This window comes from Microtus ochrogaster, unplaced genomic scaffold (assembly GCF_000317375.1).
Source record: "Microtus ochrogaster isolate Prairie Vole_2 unplaced genomic scaffold, MicOch1.0 UNK5, whole genome shotgun sequence".
Lineage (NCBI taxonomy): Eukaryota > Metazoa > Chordata > Mammalia > Rodentia > Cricetidae > Microtus > Microtus ochrogaster.
Window position 1 is genome coordinate 13,398,205 of NW_004949103.1, and position 19,051 is coordinate 13,417,255.

At 40.5% G+C, this 19,051-nt stretch overlaps 1 protein-coding gene across 3 annotated transcripts in view; it reads left to right on the forward strand.

The window, feature by feature from the left end:
* Nucleotides 1-8,524: 8,524 nt before the first annotated feature.
* Nucleotides 8,525-19,051, forward strand: part of Pacrgl (parkin coregulated like) — a 16,443-nt gene continuing 5,916 nt past the window's right edge. Inside the window, exons 1-8 of one of the 3 annotated variants that reach the window (XM_005366011.2) lie at nucleotides 8,525-8,638; nucleotides 11,191-11,258; nucleotides 11,388-11,542; nucleotides 12,564-12,631; nucleotides 14,505-14,595; nucleotides 16,293-16,427; nucleotides 17,095-17,202; nucleotides 18,957-19,037. In XM_005366011.2, the coding sequence (XP_005366068.1) occupies nucleotides 11,207-11,258; nucleotides 11,388-11,542; nucleotides 12,564-12,631; nucleotides 14,505-14,595; nucleotides 16,293-16,427; nucleotides 17,095-17,202; nucleotides 18,957-19,037 (690 nt within the window). In that variant the 5' untranslated portion in view covers nucleotides 8,525-8,638; nucleotides 11,191-11,206. Of the gene's footprint in view, nucleotides 8,639-9,176; nucleotides 9,575-11,190; nucleotides 11,259-11,387; nucleotides 11,543-12,563; nucleotides 12,632-14,504; nucleotides 14,596-16,292; nucleotides 16,428-17,094; nucleotides 17,203-18,956; nucleotides 19,038-19,051 lie in introns of those variants that run through there. The other 2 variants (XM_013353294.2, XM_013353295.2) reach the window with 2 other exon arrangements.

Sequence of the window (19,051 nt, forward strand, 5' to 3'; positions counted from 1 at the left end):
TTCTCACCTTGCTCTATTCTGCCCTGTCGTAGGCCCAAAACAGCTTCTGTATTAACCAATGGTAATAAAACATATTCACAGCATACAGAGGGGAATACCACATCAATAGTTGTCTTTGAAAACCCATATAATTAAACTGAGAAGTTTCCAAGTATGTATTGTATTTCTTCTCATACAATTTACTCCAGTGTACTTATTTATGACAAAAAGTTACTCAATTTAGGAATATTTTCAAGACTTCTCTCGACTATTTATTTCTTTACCCATGTCATAATGCACTTTTGGTGAAGATGATTTAGCCTATATATTTCTCCATGTTTATGTAGGTTATTATATAGATGCACAGATAGATAGAAGTAGTTGATTATAAATATTGAAATGTCTAGATTCTTCTACACATTTCACACACACAAACACACAAGCATGCACAAACACACACACAGCAGATCATAGTTTTATTTTCTTTGGTTTACTGATAGACTACATACAATGTTATACAATTTTATTTTCTCTCTCAGAATAGGTTGTATTGCATTCTAAATTAAAATAATTCTCATCCAATTCTTATAGTATCTGTGTAATAATTAAGAGCAATGGATGGATATTCAAGTTATTTATTGTCTTAGTCAACTGTGTCTGTCATACTTAAATCCCATAAACCAGGATCTCCATTTTAGAGTCTTTCTTCCCAAGATACTCTGGAAAATACCACTAAGGTCTTTTGAAGAGGCAGGTTGTCTTGGCCTTTCCTCTTGCTGTGATAAAATATGCTAACTAAAGTAACTTACAGGAGATAGGGTCTATTCTGACTCACGTTTAAAGTATGCAGTACACTATTGTTGAATGCTGGAGTGGCAGGAGCTTAAGACGGCTGTTCACATCACATTTATAATCACGAGGCAGGAAGTGATGGATGCACACTTCCTCTATGCTACCATTCCCTACTTACAGTCTAGCACCCCAGCCAGTGAGAAGCAAAAGGAGCAAAGCTTTTGAGTTTGTTAGCACTCAACGAGAGCAAAAATGGCTTGGGTGCACTGAAAGTGTAAGAAGAATGCTTCTTAGCTTGGAATTTCACTGTAACACTAGTCCCTGGGTATTTTGATCAGTTTTCGCATGAGGGTTGTTAATACTCATATTCAGGGACAACCACTGTTGCTGTCAAGGCTGAAGATAAGGTCTGAGGACCAGTGGTCTCAGATTCTCAAATTCTTACAGAGCATCAGGGAATTTTCCCACATGACATTCAGTAAGGGAAGTCAAAGTTCGGTGTCTCCAACTTTGGCGACAGTTTGTCCTAGTCTCTTTAAATGATCTGCACCTGTTGGCCCTCATTTTTCTGGAGAGTGGTCACGTGTTTTCACAGGCATAAAATGTATACTTCTTATCATTTATATTAGTTAGTTATGACAAAACACCTGCCAAAAGTTTAGGTTGGGTTTATTTGGGCTCATGAAAGACATGGCCGTAGGAATGTGAGAATGATGATCATATTTCCTCCATAGTCAGGAAACAGAGAGGTCTGCGAATGGTGGTACCCAACTCACTTTGCCCTCTTCATTCAGTTCATGACCCCAGCTGGTGGATGCTTCTATTTCCATCCAGAAAATCTTTCTGGAAACACCCTCATATACACACACAAAAGCGTTTCCATGGTGATTCTAAATCTTGTCATATCGAAGATGAATGTTAGCCCTCACAGCCTGCCTCAAGTGTTTCAGGATTCATTCCTGAGCTCTGATAGGCCAGTCATCAATATTCTCATACAAATCTGTGTTGCTGCTGCTGCCCCTTTCTCTGCTTTTCCTTCTTCTGGGCAAGTGATGCATTAATGTACTACAATTTGGTGGTGTTTAGAGGCTGGGGTTTAGGTAGCCATCTTCATTCAATTATTCAGATTATTTTTAATTAATTATTTCCATTCCTTTTACATCCTGATCTCCATTTACCCTCCTTTTTTCCGTCTCTCCCTTCCACCTCCCCTCATGGCTAAGCCATTAAAGGCTAGGTTCAGGGACTTCATATCCAGAGAAAACCTACTTGCCATTCAGGTCCAATTTCAAAAGGCAACACATTCCATCTCGTCACATGACCCAGAAGCAGAATGATATTCCACCAGCCTTGCTACTTAAAACATTTGGTGTGGAATAGTATTTTAAGGTGTGTTACATTTCTTCCTACTGTTTTTGTTTACAGTGCAAAAACAAGTTCCATTTGTTTGATTTCAATAAAATTAACCTCTGGTCAGGAGGCGGAGTCAGCACCTAGCTGACAGGAAGTGGTAGGGGGAACAATGTGTACAGTGCTCTTAAGTGGGAACCAATTGAATGGTCTCTTCGGTTTTGGGGAGAGAAGGTGAGCTACTTGTGATTCAGTCTCGCTTAGTGATCAGAATTTCACCTCAGCCTCTGAATCCTGAGTTCTATAGAGGGGTAGAGATCTAGATAAAGTTTTACTTAGTGGCTTTGGGAGCTTTGGTGTGCGAACAAACAGAATTCCCTCCAGCCGCGGCCCTTGCCGCTGAACCACTGCTACCTTAGAAGGCTTGAAGTTAGCCGCAGAATATGGGAAGATAAATGATTTATCCGACACTGATATAATACCGGTAACAAATATTATCAGTATGGTAATTAATATCGTGTCATAGTCGCCTTGGTGGGTTTTGCACTAAATATGACAAGGGGGTGATGGGATGCAGGCCTTGGAAAGGTATACTAAAGAAAGACAAATGATCACAGACAGAGGAATTTAGAGCATAATTTACCACACCATTGCACTGTGAAACTGAAGAGAAACGGTAAGCTAAGGAAAAACTGCTTGTGGCAACACAGGTACTGGCTTCCTGTAGCAAGACAGGTTGAATGGTCAAGCTTTAGGCTTGACTTTCACAAACTGAGAAGTGGGTGGAGCTTGCCGATAGAGCTGCACCGAGGACCCAGCTGTAGCTTAGCAGTCTAACTTTGGCTCACGCACTCGACAATGCTAAAAGAGCTGGGCAGTGCTGTCAAATGCCTTTAATTCCAGCACACAGGAGGCTGAGACAGGAGACAGGGGGATCTCTGTGCATTCAAGGTTAGCCTGGTCTACCAAGCGAGCGCCAGGACATTCTCCAAAGCTACAGTGAAACCCTGCCTCAAAAGAACAAACAAAAACAAACCAATTAACAACAACAAAAAAGGCTAAAAGATATGCAGTAAAAAAGGGCCAGGTTGCTGGGCTGTGGTGGTGTACACTTTAATCCCAGCACTCAAGAGGTAGAGGCAGGCAGATTTCTCTAAGTTTGAGGCCAAAGTGGTCTATAAGAGCTAGTTCCAAGACAGGCTCTAAAGCTACAGAGAAACCCTGTCTCGCAAAACCAGAGAAAGAAAGAGAGCAAGTGAGCGAAATCCAGGTAGGTAGAAAACCCTCAAAGCAGATTCCAGTGTGTTTTACAATATGCATAGGCTTAAGAAAGAAAGAAAATAAAGAGATTAAAAATAATAAGTAAGTGTTTTAAGAGACAGTAAGAATAAAAAAAAGTCACACAAGGAGTCTGGTTCCTGTACAAAACTGTGTTGCTTTAAAATTTTTTGATTGTTAATGGACAAGAGGCAGCTGCTGAGAAACATGGGATTGTGAACTGGAATGCAAATTGAACCAACCTAGATACCTTAGGGCTACCTTAACTTTAAAAATAAGGCCAAATGTATGTCAAATGGAATAAAAAATATTTTGGAGAAGAGGTTTTGCTTTTGTTTCCACAGGAAATGAGAGGCTGTGGATTCCTTCCAGGTTAATATAATTTGATCAGTGAAGACCTCCTGAATCTTGACATGTGACCTATATCAAAAAAGGGTACTGCTGGTCTTCCAAGGACTTGGCCATTATCTCAATTGTCTCTCTGATGCCTTCACCTACAGGCCACAGGAATGACACCCTCATTCCCAAGAGATGGTGTAGGTGGTCTTTGGTTATTTGGTGGATTATGGATCTTTGTTATAATTATATATATTATACATAAATGTTATAATTTACATAGAAATATAGAATAAAAAGACAACTATTAATCTCAAGTATTTTGTATTTGTATGGACTTTTGTATATTGATACAAATTAAGGTCATTTTTGTTACAACACACTGTATCTATGTATCTACTCCAAGAGTTTTGTATATTGATACAAATTTAAGGTTATTTTGTTACCACATATTATATATATGCTTCTATTCTTGTTTAAGTTATTATACCCATGCAGTTCATTTAAAAATGTAAGGTAAATTCTAGTTTATGAAAGCTATTATCACAATCTATTTAGGACAATCAAGAAACATAGCTAGTAGTTAGTCATCTACAACAATAAAATTTGTAGATATGTTAGTCATGTTTTCTAGATCATACAGAGATCTATTTTTAGAAAGATAAATGTTTAAACACTTCAAAGACCTATAGAATACTGCATTTAAAATGTTTTGTTAACTTAGAGTTTTTCATGACAATGAGATACATCTGTTCTTGGCAGTAACAATTTACTTCAGAGAAAATGGTGAGCATTGAAGAAACTCTGTAGGAGTCTGCTTTCATTATGGCAAGGTTAGCCATTTGGACAAGAAACTGCTTCTGCCTTGACTGTTTCACAGTATGTTTTACAAACTGGACATGCAGGATCCACAAGAAACTGATTGCTAAAAATGTAAAAACAAGGTGGGACAGTCCTTCAGAGTTCCTTATTCGTGGATGGGTCTGCCAGACATTCTGAAAAACACAGAGGAAAGTGACTGTTTAATTTGCCAAGATAAGGTAGAACAATCTTTTTGATGTAGAAAGTTCTTCTGTATATGCATTGCTTTTGTTGATTAATGAATTTTAAAAAATGCCTTGACCTGTTGATAGGGCAGAATAGAACTAGGTGGGAAAAATTATACTGAATCCTGGGATAAAGAAGGTGGAGTCAGGAGACCCCATGTAGCCCCACCTGAGACAGACACTAACCTTGCTGGTAAGCCACAGCCACATGGTGATACACAGATAAATAGAAATGGCTTAAATTAAGATGTGAAAGTTAGACAATAAGAATCTAGAGCTAATGGGCCAAGCAGTGATTTAATAAATACAATTTCTGTGTGGTTATTTCAGGAGTCTGCGTGGCCGGGAAATGAACAAACAGCCTTCCTACAACATCTTTCAACTTTCCTGCTTCACTGAAAAATCTGCCAGTCTGAAGGCTGAATACGGATGCCCCAATGTTGCAGAAGAACTTTGGGTGACTTTCCACGCAGCCAGATGTCTCTGTCATTTCTAGAGTCTTGGAAGTTGCACACAATGCACTTGCACTTCCTGTTTATGTAGGTAGCATTAGTTCCTTCTGGGGCCTTGGATGGAGTTGAAGACTAGATAGAGTTGAAATTTTCTTTAATTAGGAAAGAAAGTAAATTAGATCACTAAGATGGGATAGATGGTGGAGTTTCCCCCCTGAATTTGCTAAATACCAATAGACTGAATAGTGTAAATGTAATTCTTGATAACATTTTATTTTACATAGTTTTATTAAGTTAAAGTTAAAACCTTTTATTTTTATTTAAACAAAAATGGAAAAATGTTGTAGAATATTATTTAGGATTTGTTTATGCTGTAGAATATTTGTTTAATTATGCAAAGATGTGTTGCATTCTTTTTTATTGCATTTGTTTAACTCTGTGAAGCTATATTACTTTGCCTGTCTAAAACACTTCATGGTCTAATAAAGAGCTGAATGGCCAATATGAAGACAGAAGAAAGGATAGGCATGCATAGAGAATAATTAAAAGGAGAAAAAGAGAGGGGGGAGCAAGATAGAACAAGGAGAGGAAGACATCAGGGGACAGTTACCCAACTACTCAGCCAGCCATGGAATAAGAGTGGAAGTAAAATATACAGAAGTAAGAAAAGGAAAAATCACAGAGGCAAAAAGTAGATGGGATAATTTAAGAAAAACTGGCAAGAAACAAGCCAAGATAAGGCCAGTCATTCATAATTCATAAGCCACCACATGTGATTTATTTGGGTGCTATGTGGTGGGCCCACCAAAGAGCAAAGAGCCGCACAGAGTGAAAGAGTAAAAAACAACTACATTCTTTTTTATGCTTCCATTTGAGTGCTTATCTCATTGAGTTTACTTATTTGTGACAAATTAATATCTTCTTGGCTCTTTGTGGATAAGAACATTCTGTAAGTCATCTTGGTATGCTCAGAGCACTTATGCTGGTTCCTGACCTAGGGAGAACTATATCCTATAAAATCAAAACAAAAATTTTCATTCTCAACAAATTCTTTAGAGGATCTTGAAAAGAAAAATTTGGGGTAATTGTCAAGTTCTGGGAGAGGTAGTTGTTCCATTTGTTATCAGTCTCTGCATAATGGGAAAGTGCAGGGCTTGACTCAAATCCTGGCTAGCGTAGTCTCTTAAAGTGGATCATCTTAGCTAGCCACGCCGAAATTGATCTGACCAGTTTGTAGTTCAAAGCTGATCTTTAGGAAGTGTTTTTCAGCTTAGTGGTGTTATTATAGTTCTGAAGGAATCATCGTTGTGGGGCCACATCCTCCTTTTGGAGACTTCAAAGGTGACTGTTAGATGTGCCTATGGTTTACTGCAGAAAACTGATACTCAAACCTGAAATCATGTACAGGAAGATAGGTGAAACTTTTTCCTAGAATTAGTTAGTACTCTATATGACCTTTAATATCACGACAAAATTTAATATATATATATGTACATTTATATATATATCAGTATTACAAAAGTTATAGCTTAAGAAAAGCTGTTAAAGAGTCAATATAAAATCAAAGGATTATGAGATTAGTGGCACCGAGGAAGTAAGATGTAGAAAATGAAGTAACACCGCAGCCACGTGGTAATACAAAGATTAATACAAATGGGTTAATTTAAATGTAAGAGCTAGCTAATAGTAAGCCTGCGCCATTTGCCAAACATTTATAATTAATGTTAAGACTCTGAGTGGTTATTTGGCAACTGGTTGTGGTATGGAAATGTCCAGTTACAAGAATGGGTTCTGAATTCTGCTCTGGTGGTTTCTTGTTATATTTCTTTTCTTTTTTTCAACCTTGATAAACTCCGCTGCCTCAAAGTTCTGTATGAAAATTTGACTAAAAATGAGAAGCACCTGTACACCTTATGGATGGGCCACCTGCAGTGACCAGCTTATCTCCTCATGCCTTACCATCATACCCACCATATGTATTCAACATACTATCGTAAGGTCATTCTGAGCAATCTTATTTTTAAAGGCATAGTAAATCCACATTATGCAGTAATCTAGAATAAGTAGTGTTAGTATTCAGGCATCTGTACTGGCCTCTCCTTGTGGTCCCGACAGAATACACCCTCAGCTGTAGTCACTAGGAACACCTGTGCACTGTTCACTAAGTTCCCTGTTAAAAGGTGGGCCTTTCCCACCTCCTATCTCTTCCTTTCTCTCTCTTTCTGCCTGTTTCTCTGTCTTTCTCTCTCTTCTTTTCTACTGCTCCTTTCCCCAAAGGCTGGTCTCCCCTCTCCCCTTCCCCCTTTCCCATTCACTTTGTCCCAATAAAAAACCTGTCCACCTGAGCTCTGTTGCATGCGCTGCTTTTTTTTTTTTTTTTGTTAATCCCAAGTAGCCTTTGAGGTTTTTATTTTTAGACCTGGAATAACCATTTAGAAAGTGTCTCAGAATGTTCAAACTGCTTTTGAAAAGGTACCATAAACTGGGTAGTTTACAAATGGAAGATTTATTTCTCATCATTTCCCCCTCATTGTCAGGCTAAGACCTAAAATTAAGGTAACAGTCTTAAAAAAAAAACTTTCTTTTTTCTTTCCTAGACGGTGCCATTTCACAACATGGGAGAAAAGATGAGCAGTCGCTCCCAGAAATCCTATTGATGGTAGCAGGCCACTGTGTATTAAACATTTCCCCCGGATCTCAACTCCTTATATCATCACCAGGAGAGTAAACACTTTGCTGAGGGTGACACAGATATTTATATAGCTAGGCCCATAGGTACGTGGGGGTCCCATTCCTCTGTTTGAATGTGCAGTAATCAGGGAGTGAAACTCTGATTGTATTAGAAGGATTAAGAGGTGTGGCCTTGTTGGAGAAGTGTGTCACTGGGGTTGGGGTTGGAGGTTTTCAAAAGCCCACAGCTGGCCCTGTGTGACCCCTCCCCAACACCCCGTGGATAAGGATGGAGCTCTATAGCTAAGGCAGGAGTGTGGGAGGACAGTAAATGTTCCTGAGACCCTACGAGTAAAGCACATAGATGGAGAAAGACTGTACAGGAGAACTAGAGAGAATCAGAGTCTTTTCTCTGAAAACAAGAACTTAAACTTCCTTTAAGGTCTCCCAGGGACTCCTTTATCACCGAAATTGTTACCAGATCTCTTCCAGAACATTAACCCTCAGAACGGCGACTCGTTACCCGGCAACCTCCCTAATGCTTCCGCGGTCTCCCTATGATTGGTTTAGAGCGGGCACCGCGCGTGACGTCACTGTGCAGCGCCGGAAGTGTCTGCTCCTCGAAGTGGGATTCCTGGGCCAAAGCTGCAGGCTGCGGAGCTGCTGGCTTTGGGCGGAGAGCCGGACTGAAGCCCCACTTGGGGCGGCGGGAGCGCGGGAGCGACGGGACCTGAGGTAAGCGTGGGCCACAGGGCGGGGTCTCGGGGGTGGCGACCTTCCAAGGTTGGCGTCCCGTTGCTAGGGCCGCCAGAGGAGCTCTGGGAACTTGGCTTAGAGTATTCTAGGCTTAGAGTATTCTAACTGGGGTCTATTCGGTATGTCTCCCTATTTTTTTTTTCTTCCCTATAGCGGTGTCTACACACTTCCTCCTTTTCAACTTCAACAACATCCTAGAGCTAAATTAGGTGCTTGCAAGTGGGTGGATTTGGTGATGGGATATTCGTGCAGATGGAAAGCAGCTTTTACTTCTTAATGAACAAGGGAGAAAAAAAAAAAGAAGGGAGTGGGGTCTTCCGTTTTGGAGTTTGAAGGATCTTTGCAGATGGAACTCAGCTTCTTTAGCAGAGCACCTTTTGAACTTTTTTTTTTTTTAATTTTCTGGATTTCTAATTAGAGAGTATAAGAATGGTGACAGACGATTAGTCTTAAACTGGGGGAGGTGGGTACTGAAACCTGGTATTTGTAAAACAAAGAAGGTGTGGTTTCCTAGCATTACAGGTACCCCCGGTCCCTTTTAGATAGCTGCCCAATGAAACCTAGGGGATTTGTATCGTTTTTGTTGTTTCTCCTTCTGCCATTGTGACCTAATGTAGGCATTCCACAGTTAGTGCGTTTCTGTATTCTGATGTCCACTTAGAAGTCTGAGACAGAAACATGGGGTGTCTTGGGTAATTTCATACAAAGCGTTTTCACCTCTTCATGTCGTCTTGTCACTACCTCTACACCACGCACCTAAAGTCATTTAAAGAAAAAGTAGTCTAAAGGCGAAGAAAGCGTTTCCTTTCACAGACAACATGAGTCCGAGCTTGTCAGTGGTATTCTTCGAGGTGGACAGTTTTTTCGGTGGTGGCACACACCTTTAATCCCAGCAATCAGGACGCAGAGGCCTCTGTGAGTTTGAGGCCAGCCTGGTCTACAAGAGCTAGTTCCAGGACAGGCTCCAAAACCACAGAAACCCTGTCTCGAAAAACGAAAAAATAAATAAATAAAAATAAAAAATAAAACAGGCATTTTAAAGTAAAGAGTAATACCTTTAGCAATTAAAAATATTTATTTTTTAAAATATATATGTATTTTATGTATATGAGTTCTGTCATATACATCATAAACTCTTTTGTCATATATGTATACTTCTTCATGCCAGAGGAAGAGATCAAATTTTATTATATGTGGTTGCTGGAAATTGAATACAGGACCCCTGGAAGAGCAGCCCCTGCTGTTAACTACTGAGCCATCTCTGTCTCGCCTTTTCATCCAGTAAGGCTTTCCCCAGCAGCTAATGGGAGCATATCCAGAAATCCACAACCAAACATTAGGGGTGCTCTGGGAGCCCAACAAAGAGTCAGGGAAAGGATTGTAGGAGCCAGAGGAACACCAGGGGAATGTGGTCCCCAGAATCAGCTAAGCAGAGTTCATAAGGGCTCACAGAGACTGAAGCAGCAATCACACTAGGGTCTATGCATGTTTGTTGTGGTTGTTTAGCTTTAGGTTTTTGTGGGACTCCAAAAAGTGGGAGAGGTGGTGTCTCTGACTCTTTTACCTGCTCTTGGGACCCTTTTCCTCCTACTGGGTTGCCTCATCCAGCCTTTATATGATTTTGTTTCTAGTCTTATTGCATCTTTTTTTTTTTTTTTTTGCCATCTTTGGTTGATATTCCTGGAAGGCCCATTCTTTTCTGATGGGAAATAGAGGAGCAATGGATCTGGAGGAGAGTGGAGGTGGGGGGTGGTTTGGAACCAAGACTAGGGAGAGGCATTCCCAGCATTTCAGAAATGTAGGCAGGGAGATCTCTTAGTTCAAGGCCAACCTAGTTTACACAGCAAATTCCAGGCCACCCAGGACTAAGTAACAAGACCCTGTCTAAAAGTCAAATACACCAAAGTACTGTTTGTAAAGATCCTAGGGACTTGCAGACCCCGAGCCTAGTAGAATCTATGAACTCCAGGTTCAGTGAGAAAGCCTGGTTCACAAAATGTCGAAGAGCAATAGCAGAAGATGCCCATGTCAACCTCTGTCCTCCATGATACACCTACTTTCACACATGAACCTCATATGTTACACACATGTGACACGAACTACATTGAATAACTAAACACCTTGGAAGCCACATTTTATAGATTCTGAAAGCTTTTCAAATGAAGGGATTTGTTGGCTTTTAAACTCATTTAAATTAGAAAGTAGGGCAGAGCAGATGGCTCAGCTGGTAAAGAATCTGGTCATCTGCAATTGTCTGAGAATTCTGGTGGTTGTGGTGGTCTGTCTGTCATCTCAGCACATGTGGGACACAGACAGGGAATCTCTGGCCCAGGCTCACTAGCCACACTAGCCCATAAGGGAAAATCTGGGCTCAGTGAAAGAAAGACCGTGCCTCAATGTATAAGATGGAGCACTATGGAAAAAGGGTGATAACCGTGGGCCTCCACACCCGCATCTGTTTGTAACTGTTCATTTTGGTCTTTTGTGTATGGCAGATCAACAGATTCTGAAATTGGTTCATTTCATTGCAGGGGTGAAAGGGAAGCCATGCAGAAATCCGAGTACCCTGGAGGTGTGCAGTTGAGAAACAGAACAACGGGTATAGAGCTCTGCTTTTTCAAAGGGAGAGGCCGGGCTTGTTAATGATGATACATTCTCTGTTTTGTGAGGATACCAGGTAGCTTCTCTTGCATATTTGTCTTTTGTACTGATCTAATTTTTCCTCCAGGTAATTATGATCAAAGGACATCCTCAAGTGCACAAATAAAACACAGGACGACAGTTCAGCGGAGCAAATCCTCCTCATTAGCTAGTTCTCCTGAGGCTGCAAGAAGGGTTCATCCGCGGCCAAGTGACAAACTCAACCCTAAAACGATCAACCCCGTGAGTACAGATTCCTCAGGCAGTACATTTTCACAAGGAATAGGCACTTATCTGATTATAGTTTAACCATTCATGACACAGGCCTTTAGCTGATTGCAGTTGGACTCTTCTGAATGCTCTCATGGAGTTCCTTTCTGCTAGTTTTCAGCTAGCTATGCTAATTTTGTTGTGCTCTGAATTGTATGTCAGCTTTTTAACTTTCTGTCCTGCTTCCTAATGTCAGTGAACTAGCTTGTATTCGGTTGCTATGGGATTGATTATTCTTGTGCTTCTTTATTCACCTAGAACTCTTAACTATTCCTTTATGATCTACAAATTTGGTCCACCAGAAATCAGGATAGAATCCTCTGTTTAACAGAGGCATAGTCAGTTTGGAGAAGTTACCCTGATTCTCTGACCTCTACATATCTATACTTGACTGAACAGCATGCAGGACAGACAAAGCTGGCTAAAAGTTAATGGACAGACATTCTCTGTCCTTTGCACCACTTCTATAATCCAGGAGATGCATTCAGATATTTGTTTGTATGACTTTTTCCTGATCTTTGGCTCTACCAATCCCTTGTGGCGTAGAAGTGTAAAGCCAGTTTGAAGAAGTTACATACATTCCCTGATCTGTACACATATGTGCATGGTTGATAGAAATGTGGAGCATACAATAATGGGTAGCCAATCCCAACCCCCTTTATCCTGAATTCCTGAATTCTTTATTTGGCCCTAACCTTGAGACTCAGACTGACAGAAGAAGTGGAAAGACATTTTGCTCTGTGTATGGTTCCAGCCACCTGCAAAGCTTTGAGCCAAATTAGAGATTGACAAAAAAAATAACTCTACATCTTGGTTGTGTGTGTGGTCTTTCGTTTTTTCAATCATGTGGCTGAGCAGGGATGTACACAAAAAACACACTGGGGGTTTGGAGGTCAGGTTTTAATTTTTTTTTTTGCCTCTGATCTCTATAGGATTAAAATTGAAGGTATCAATAAATGGAGTTAGTGGTGATCTTTCTGTGTTTTAATTTCAGTTTGGTGAACAGTCACGAGCTCCCTCTGCATTTGCAGCTATCTACTCAAAAGGAGGTATTCCTTGCAGGTAAAATCAATACGATGCATAGCTGACTGTGTGGTTCAAAATAATTGCTTGAGATCAATATATTATTTAGTTTAACTTTGTTGAAAATGTATTTACTAGTGAGATTTAAATCAAGGTGACATTACCTTGACTGTTGTATTGGTATCGATCCCTGGACATTGTTGATTAAAAAATAAAAAACCTCAACTCCAATGTGTAATTACGAAGATCTGTGGTAGAACACTAAATAATTTCAGAAATTAAATTGACCTGAGTGTACACTTTTGGAACAACTAATTTAAGCATTCATAGGCTTTTGCAAATTCCTAATCAATAGGCCCTGCCTTGCTGGTAATGTAAACATTGACAGTGCAGTGGAATATTATTTCTTAGTAAAGTATATATGACTATTTTTGCTTCTTTTTAGATAAATTCTTGATTCCCCTTTTTCATAGAATGTTTTGTTTTATCCTGTTCTTCATGGTAGAATTTTTTTTTAATGTCATAGAAAATATAAGTACAACATAAATGTTTATGTTTGATTCTGGATTTTCAAAACTGCATTTTTTTAAAAATTTTCTTCAAATTTGGAGTGAAACATAAGCTGAAGAAGCTCCCTCCCCATCCCCCGAGACAGGGTTTCTCTATGTAACTTCCCTGGCTATCCTGGAACTCACTCTGTAGACCAGGCTGGCCTTTAACTCAGCGTTTCACCTGCCTCTGCCTCCCAAGTGCTGAGATTAAAGGTGTGCGCCACTACTGCCTGGCTAAAGAAGCATTCTTGAGTTTATCATTACATTTTGTGCTTAGATTCTATTTTGAAGAGTTAGGGATGTAGCTCAGTTGACAGAGTGCCTCCCACCGTGCCTAAAGCCCTGAGTGCCATCTGCCAAGACTCCATAAACTTGGCATGGTCCTCTCTACCTGTAATCCCGGTACTGGCATGGGGAAGCAGGAGGAAATTCACTCATGGCTGCATAGTGGACTTGAGGTCAGCCTACTCTACATGAGAAGCTGTCTTACATACATTGAGACTGAAGCTTTGTTTTATTTTAAACTCTGGAGCTTCTTGAGTACTTTTCCCTAGAGTGGTGAAATTTGCTGAAAATGTAAAAACTTATTGCTTGCTGAGGCTATTGTCATTGTAACAGTGAAGAAGTCAGGCCAGAGAGCTGAGTGAAACCAAGATGTCTGGGAATGACCAATGGCCGGTTCACAGCATGACGGTAGTGTTTGGGAGTGACTGATGGTCAATTCACAGCCTGACGGTAGTGTTTGGGGATGACCAGTAGTCGGCGCACAGTGTGACAGTAATGCTGTATTGTAAACTCATCGGTTATGGTTCAGGAGTTGCTCTGGGGAACAGTGAGAAGCCTTAATTCAGGACCTCTTGTAACCTCAGAGGGGACCATTTCATCTTCCTGTTCGTAGTTTTTTTCTCTTTAAGAAGGAGTAAAATGGATTTGCCTTCATATTATTAGTGAGTGTTGTCAGTGTTAGGTTAAGAAAATGTTCTCCATGAGCCTCACCTTTTCTCATTACTACCGGTTTTCATTTTCAGTAGCTTACCTACTTGTTTTAATTGTGTCGGAGAGCTCAGTGTAACATGTTTATCAAGATTCTGAGAGAGTGACATGCTTAAATATAAATAAAAATAGGCATAAAAAAGTTTACAATACACAGTTACTAAAGAGCTTTAGAGATAATGTGGGAAAATGAAGGATTGCTTATTTGCTTTACTTTGTCCATGTCCTTATGAGTATGCTATACACTCCTGTATATCACAAAGTGATTCTACTGCGACTCTGTTCTGGCAAGAATACTGTGTTAAAAGCTCCCTACCTATAAATGCTTGCGGGGGTTCCTGTTACAGTTTCTGACTTTTGTATTTTAGATTGGTACATGGCTCAGTAAAACACAGATTACAGTGGGAATGCCCGCCTGAAATTCTTCCATTTGACCCGCTTCTAATTACTTTAGCTGAGGTAAAATATTCTAGCTCTCCTGAGTGCTAAGAGAAAAATAATTTTGGAATTTCATTGTTACTTTGTAGCTTATAAGTACATCTCACTGTATACTTTTAAAATAAATATCAAGCAAGAGACACTAAAGTATTGGACTCTAGGCAAGTTATTGTGATTGTTATATACATATGTGCATATATGCAGGACATTTTATATACACACATACACATATTATGTAAAATGAATGGTTTGAGCAGTCTTATAAAAATGAAGTTCTAACAGGGATTTATAGATAAATGAAGTGGATGGTATGTCGTACTTAGTTTTCTTTTAGACAGAAGTCTTTTATATAAAATATCAGACCATGGTTTAGAGTAATCAAAGCTCGTGATACATTACATAGTACAGATGATTAACGTCCACAAAGTGCTTTAATTTGTAAAGTCACTGAAGGGCTTCTGCCTTTACATCCGTCTAAAGTGTTTGTTTGTTGTGTGACTGTGCCATGGGAGTCAGAGGACTTCATGGAGTTGCTTTCTTCCTTATACCGGCTGGGGTCAGGGAGTGAACTCAGGTATCAGGCTTAGTTGGAATTGCCTTTACTTGGCAAGCTATCTCAGTGGCTGAGATCAGTCCTGTATATACCTGTGGCCCAGCACCAGTTCATGTGTGTCTGTACTGGGTAGCAGTTTCCTTTTTTCTTCTACCTAGTAGTGGGGAAGGAATACAGACAGACCACTGTTGAGATCCATTTCAGCTTTGACTTTTGATTCTCCATCTTGAGAATGAATAAGAGCCAGATACTGTCAGCACAGGTACTGAAATTCTTCATATTGGTGATTTTGTTCTAGAAAATATGGTAGGACAGTGGGAAGGGGACATTTGACCACTGTTTGGAAGCAGACACTCAGGCCAAATTGACAAAATATTGAAAATTGGCATTGGTGACATGACTTTGCATCTGGTTACTTAAACTTGTGCCACTGATAGATCCAAGGGCATTGCTCTTCCTTTCCTCTTTGCTTTGTTTGATCTTTTTCAAAAGTCAGATGGTCATTTTTTGTCCTGTTGTAGTGACTGGTAAGTCATGAGTGCAGACCATCCTTTTCTACGGCAGTTGGGAGGAAAGGCACTCACTATAAGCAGTGCTGTGTACAGGTTGTATTTTCAGATTGTGCCCCACTGTGAACAGTAGATAGTTCTGACACTGTCCCAGCCAATGCAGGATCTTCCTTCTAAATATCTTAGTGTATTTAAATGAGAAAGAGAGCCCTTGTATTAACTCAGCTGCTCGCATTGGGGCTCCAGAACAGAACAGGCACTGTGCACCTTCCTGTGCTTCAGTGTTTCCTAGGAAGCAGTGGTCCCCATGGTTGATTGCTGCCGTATCTCCTCCCATCAGCTTTTCCTTTCCCTCCACCTCCCCCCCACTTACCTGTCCTTAGTGTTCCTTTTTTATCTCCTTAGTTTTTTCGTCCCTTTTTGTTACTCTGTTGATTTTCATTTTCTTGGCCTTTTTTCTCATTCCATGTGAGGATAGAGACTTCTGTGTCTTGTATCTTACATGATTTCTTGGTATAATTCAAACAATAATTGCTGAAATTGCTTACTGTGTTAGAAAGACATTAAGCAAACATGTCAGGAGCATTGAGTTTTGTGGCTGTTAACATAATCAAAAGGTAGGAATCATGTTTCTGTATTTGTATTCTCTTTGGCAGGGTCTGAGGGAGACAAAGCATCCTTATACCTTTGTGTCCAAGGAGGGCTTTAGGGAATTACTTCTGGTCAAGGGTGCTTCTGAAAAAGCTGTACCATTGCTACCTAGACTGAGCCCTGTGCTGAAGGCAGCTCTGGTAAGTCATTCACTAAACTGGACTTCATTATGCCCAGTCACATGATACGGATGGAACTCTGATCCAAGAGAACACAGGCTGTTCCTCCCCTCCCCCATATTGCATGCAGATCAGTGCTTTACCTGTGGGTTTCTCAGATATGTGCAATGTCAGCCCACTGTCACTCAGAGTCATGTAGTTATGCACTTAACCCCTTTAGAGGGTGTCTCAGGGTTCTGGGAAGGAAGGGAAGCTTTTGGGCGATGAGAGGCGAAAAGCACAGATTACTCTGTGCTCTATGTGCTAGATAAATGTTAGTGAGTGCTCTTAGCTGACGGAAGCTGCTCTACCTCGGATATAGCGCATTCAAGCTTTCTCCTAAACTCTCTTTGTTGAGCGATTTCTAGGATTAAATGCTTCAGCCCACTCCCCCCCTCCACTTTCCCCCACCCCGCCTACTTTCTCCTAACCTGTCTTCCCTTTCATTTAGCCTCATTCTGTCCCTTCACCTTTATTCCCTCTTGAGCCAAGGAGCATCTCATTCACATGTAAATGCATTAATTCTGTTCTGAATGTAGAAAGTGGAATGATACACAAAGGGCCATGGGAAAGGTCCAAAAGAAAGAACCCAGGGAATCTTTCTGAGGGTTGTGTTGGCTTCAGTTCTTCCTGTTCACTGACCCCACAGGTCCATTCCGATGACGATGTGTTTGAGAGAGGACTGAGCGCACTCGTACAGCTAAGTGCAGTCGTTGGCCCATCTCTGAATGGCCATCTGAAACTCCTGCTTACAAGTGTGAGTACTGCAGAGCAGACTAGCTGTGCACACGTCCCCACAACCACAGTCAGCTACTCGCCTAGCTCAAATCCACAAAAGGACGTTTTCTTGTCTGCGTGATAGCATCCCTGGCAGAAACAACAGAATCATAGGAAAGGTTTGTTTGCTGTCAAAGTCTCCTAGGTGTCGGTCCTTCATGGCAGGAAGGATGTAGTAGCGTGGACCAGGCTACTTAGGACAGGAGACATGATGGGCACATAGGAGGGGCTCAGGATTCCAGTAACCTTTCTCTCACACTCAGCCCCACCTCCCACTTCTCAGTAATACCCACATGAAGGGTCCAACAAGGATAAGTTCACTCCTTAGCTAGAGCCTCATGAGTCTCTCTGGAGAAACCCTTCCCTGAAGACAAACCAAAGGCTTGTTTTATTTACCTGGGTGTTTCTCTATCCAGTCACTATGACAGGCAGTGTTAATTTTACCCTAACCAGCAAGTGCGGATTAGACTAAGTAGCTCACAGAATAGTTTAAGTAGATATAGTACCTCTCCAATATTTTCTAATGGATTACATACATAGCTGGATTTATGTTTATAATAAAAAGTGCTCTGTGTCATTCTATTAAACCTTTGTTGAATGTTTTTACAATGTTTCCCTGAGAGCGTGGCTTGTTTTAGCTGAAATGTCTAGGTGTTGCTCTCAGAAATACATGTATTTTATGGGAACACTGGTATTTCCCAACTCCCTCCATAGCACTGTCTCTGCTAGTGCCTGCGATTTTGTCCTCCTGCAGATATGCTGTCCTTTGTAAACTGAATTCTGTGTTTCCAGCTAGGGCCTGTTTAGCTTAACCAGAGATCAGTAAAGATCTTGTGGTTTCTAGTGTGATTCCTCCATTAGTCACTGTTACTTTTCAACAATTCCCCCTGTTGTTGGGTAACATTTGCTCTGGAGGCATAACTTTCTGTCACAACTCTCTGCATGGGCTTACATGTGACAAAATAGGAAAGTGTGTCATGCTTTTGAAAACTTAATTTTTATGTGAGTTCACGTGTAGTTATTTGTCGGTTCAAAAGCATATGCATGTCTACGTATGCACGTGTGCATACACATGAAATGTACAGAACCATCTCAGGTGTCATCTTCAGAAATACCATCCACCTGTTTTACCATAGGTCTCCTATTTATTAGAGCTCACCAAGCAGGCTGCATTATTCAGGCAATGAGTCCGAAGGAACCTTTTGCTTTCTGCATCCCCAGTGCTGGAATTACAAACATAAGCCACCATACCCAACTATTTTTTTAAAAAAAATATTTATTTATTTGTTTATTATGTATACAATATTCTGTCTGTGTATATGCCTGAAGGCCAGAAGAGGGCACCAGACCTCTTTACAGATGGTTGTGAGCCACCATGTGGTTGCTGGGAATTGAACTGAGGACCTTTGGAAGAGCAGGCAATGCTCTTAACCACTGAGCCATCTCTCCAGCGCCCCCATACCCAACTATTTATGTGGGTCTTGGGAACTGAAGTCAGTCATTTCTTCAGCCCCAGAAATTGTGTCATAGCAGATGTCATAGGATAGGTAGTGCTTGAAATATCATAAATTCAACCTTTAATCAACTCACATATTGCTATAAGTAAATTTTAGTGAAATGTTTATTAAAACACACTTGGTATTCTTAATTTAAGATGTCCTAAAAATTATTTGTGCTTATGGCAAACTTTTTTTTTTTTATTTTGGAATTTCCCCTTTCCCCAACCTTCAAAAGCTTTCCAAGAGGCTAACGGACAAAAAATTCAAAGAACCCATCACCAGTGCCTTGCAGAAGCTGGAGCAGCATGGTGGGAGTGTAAGTAGAATGCC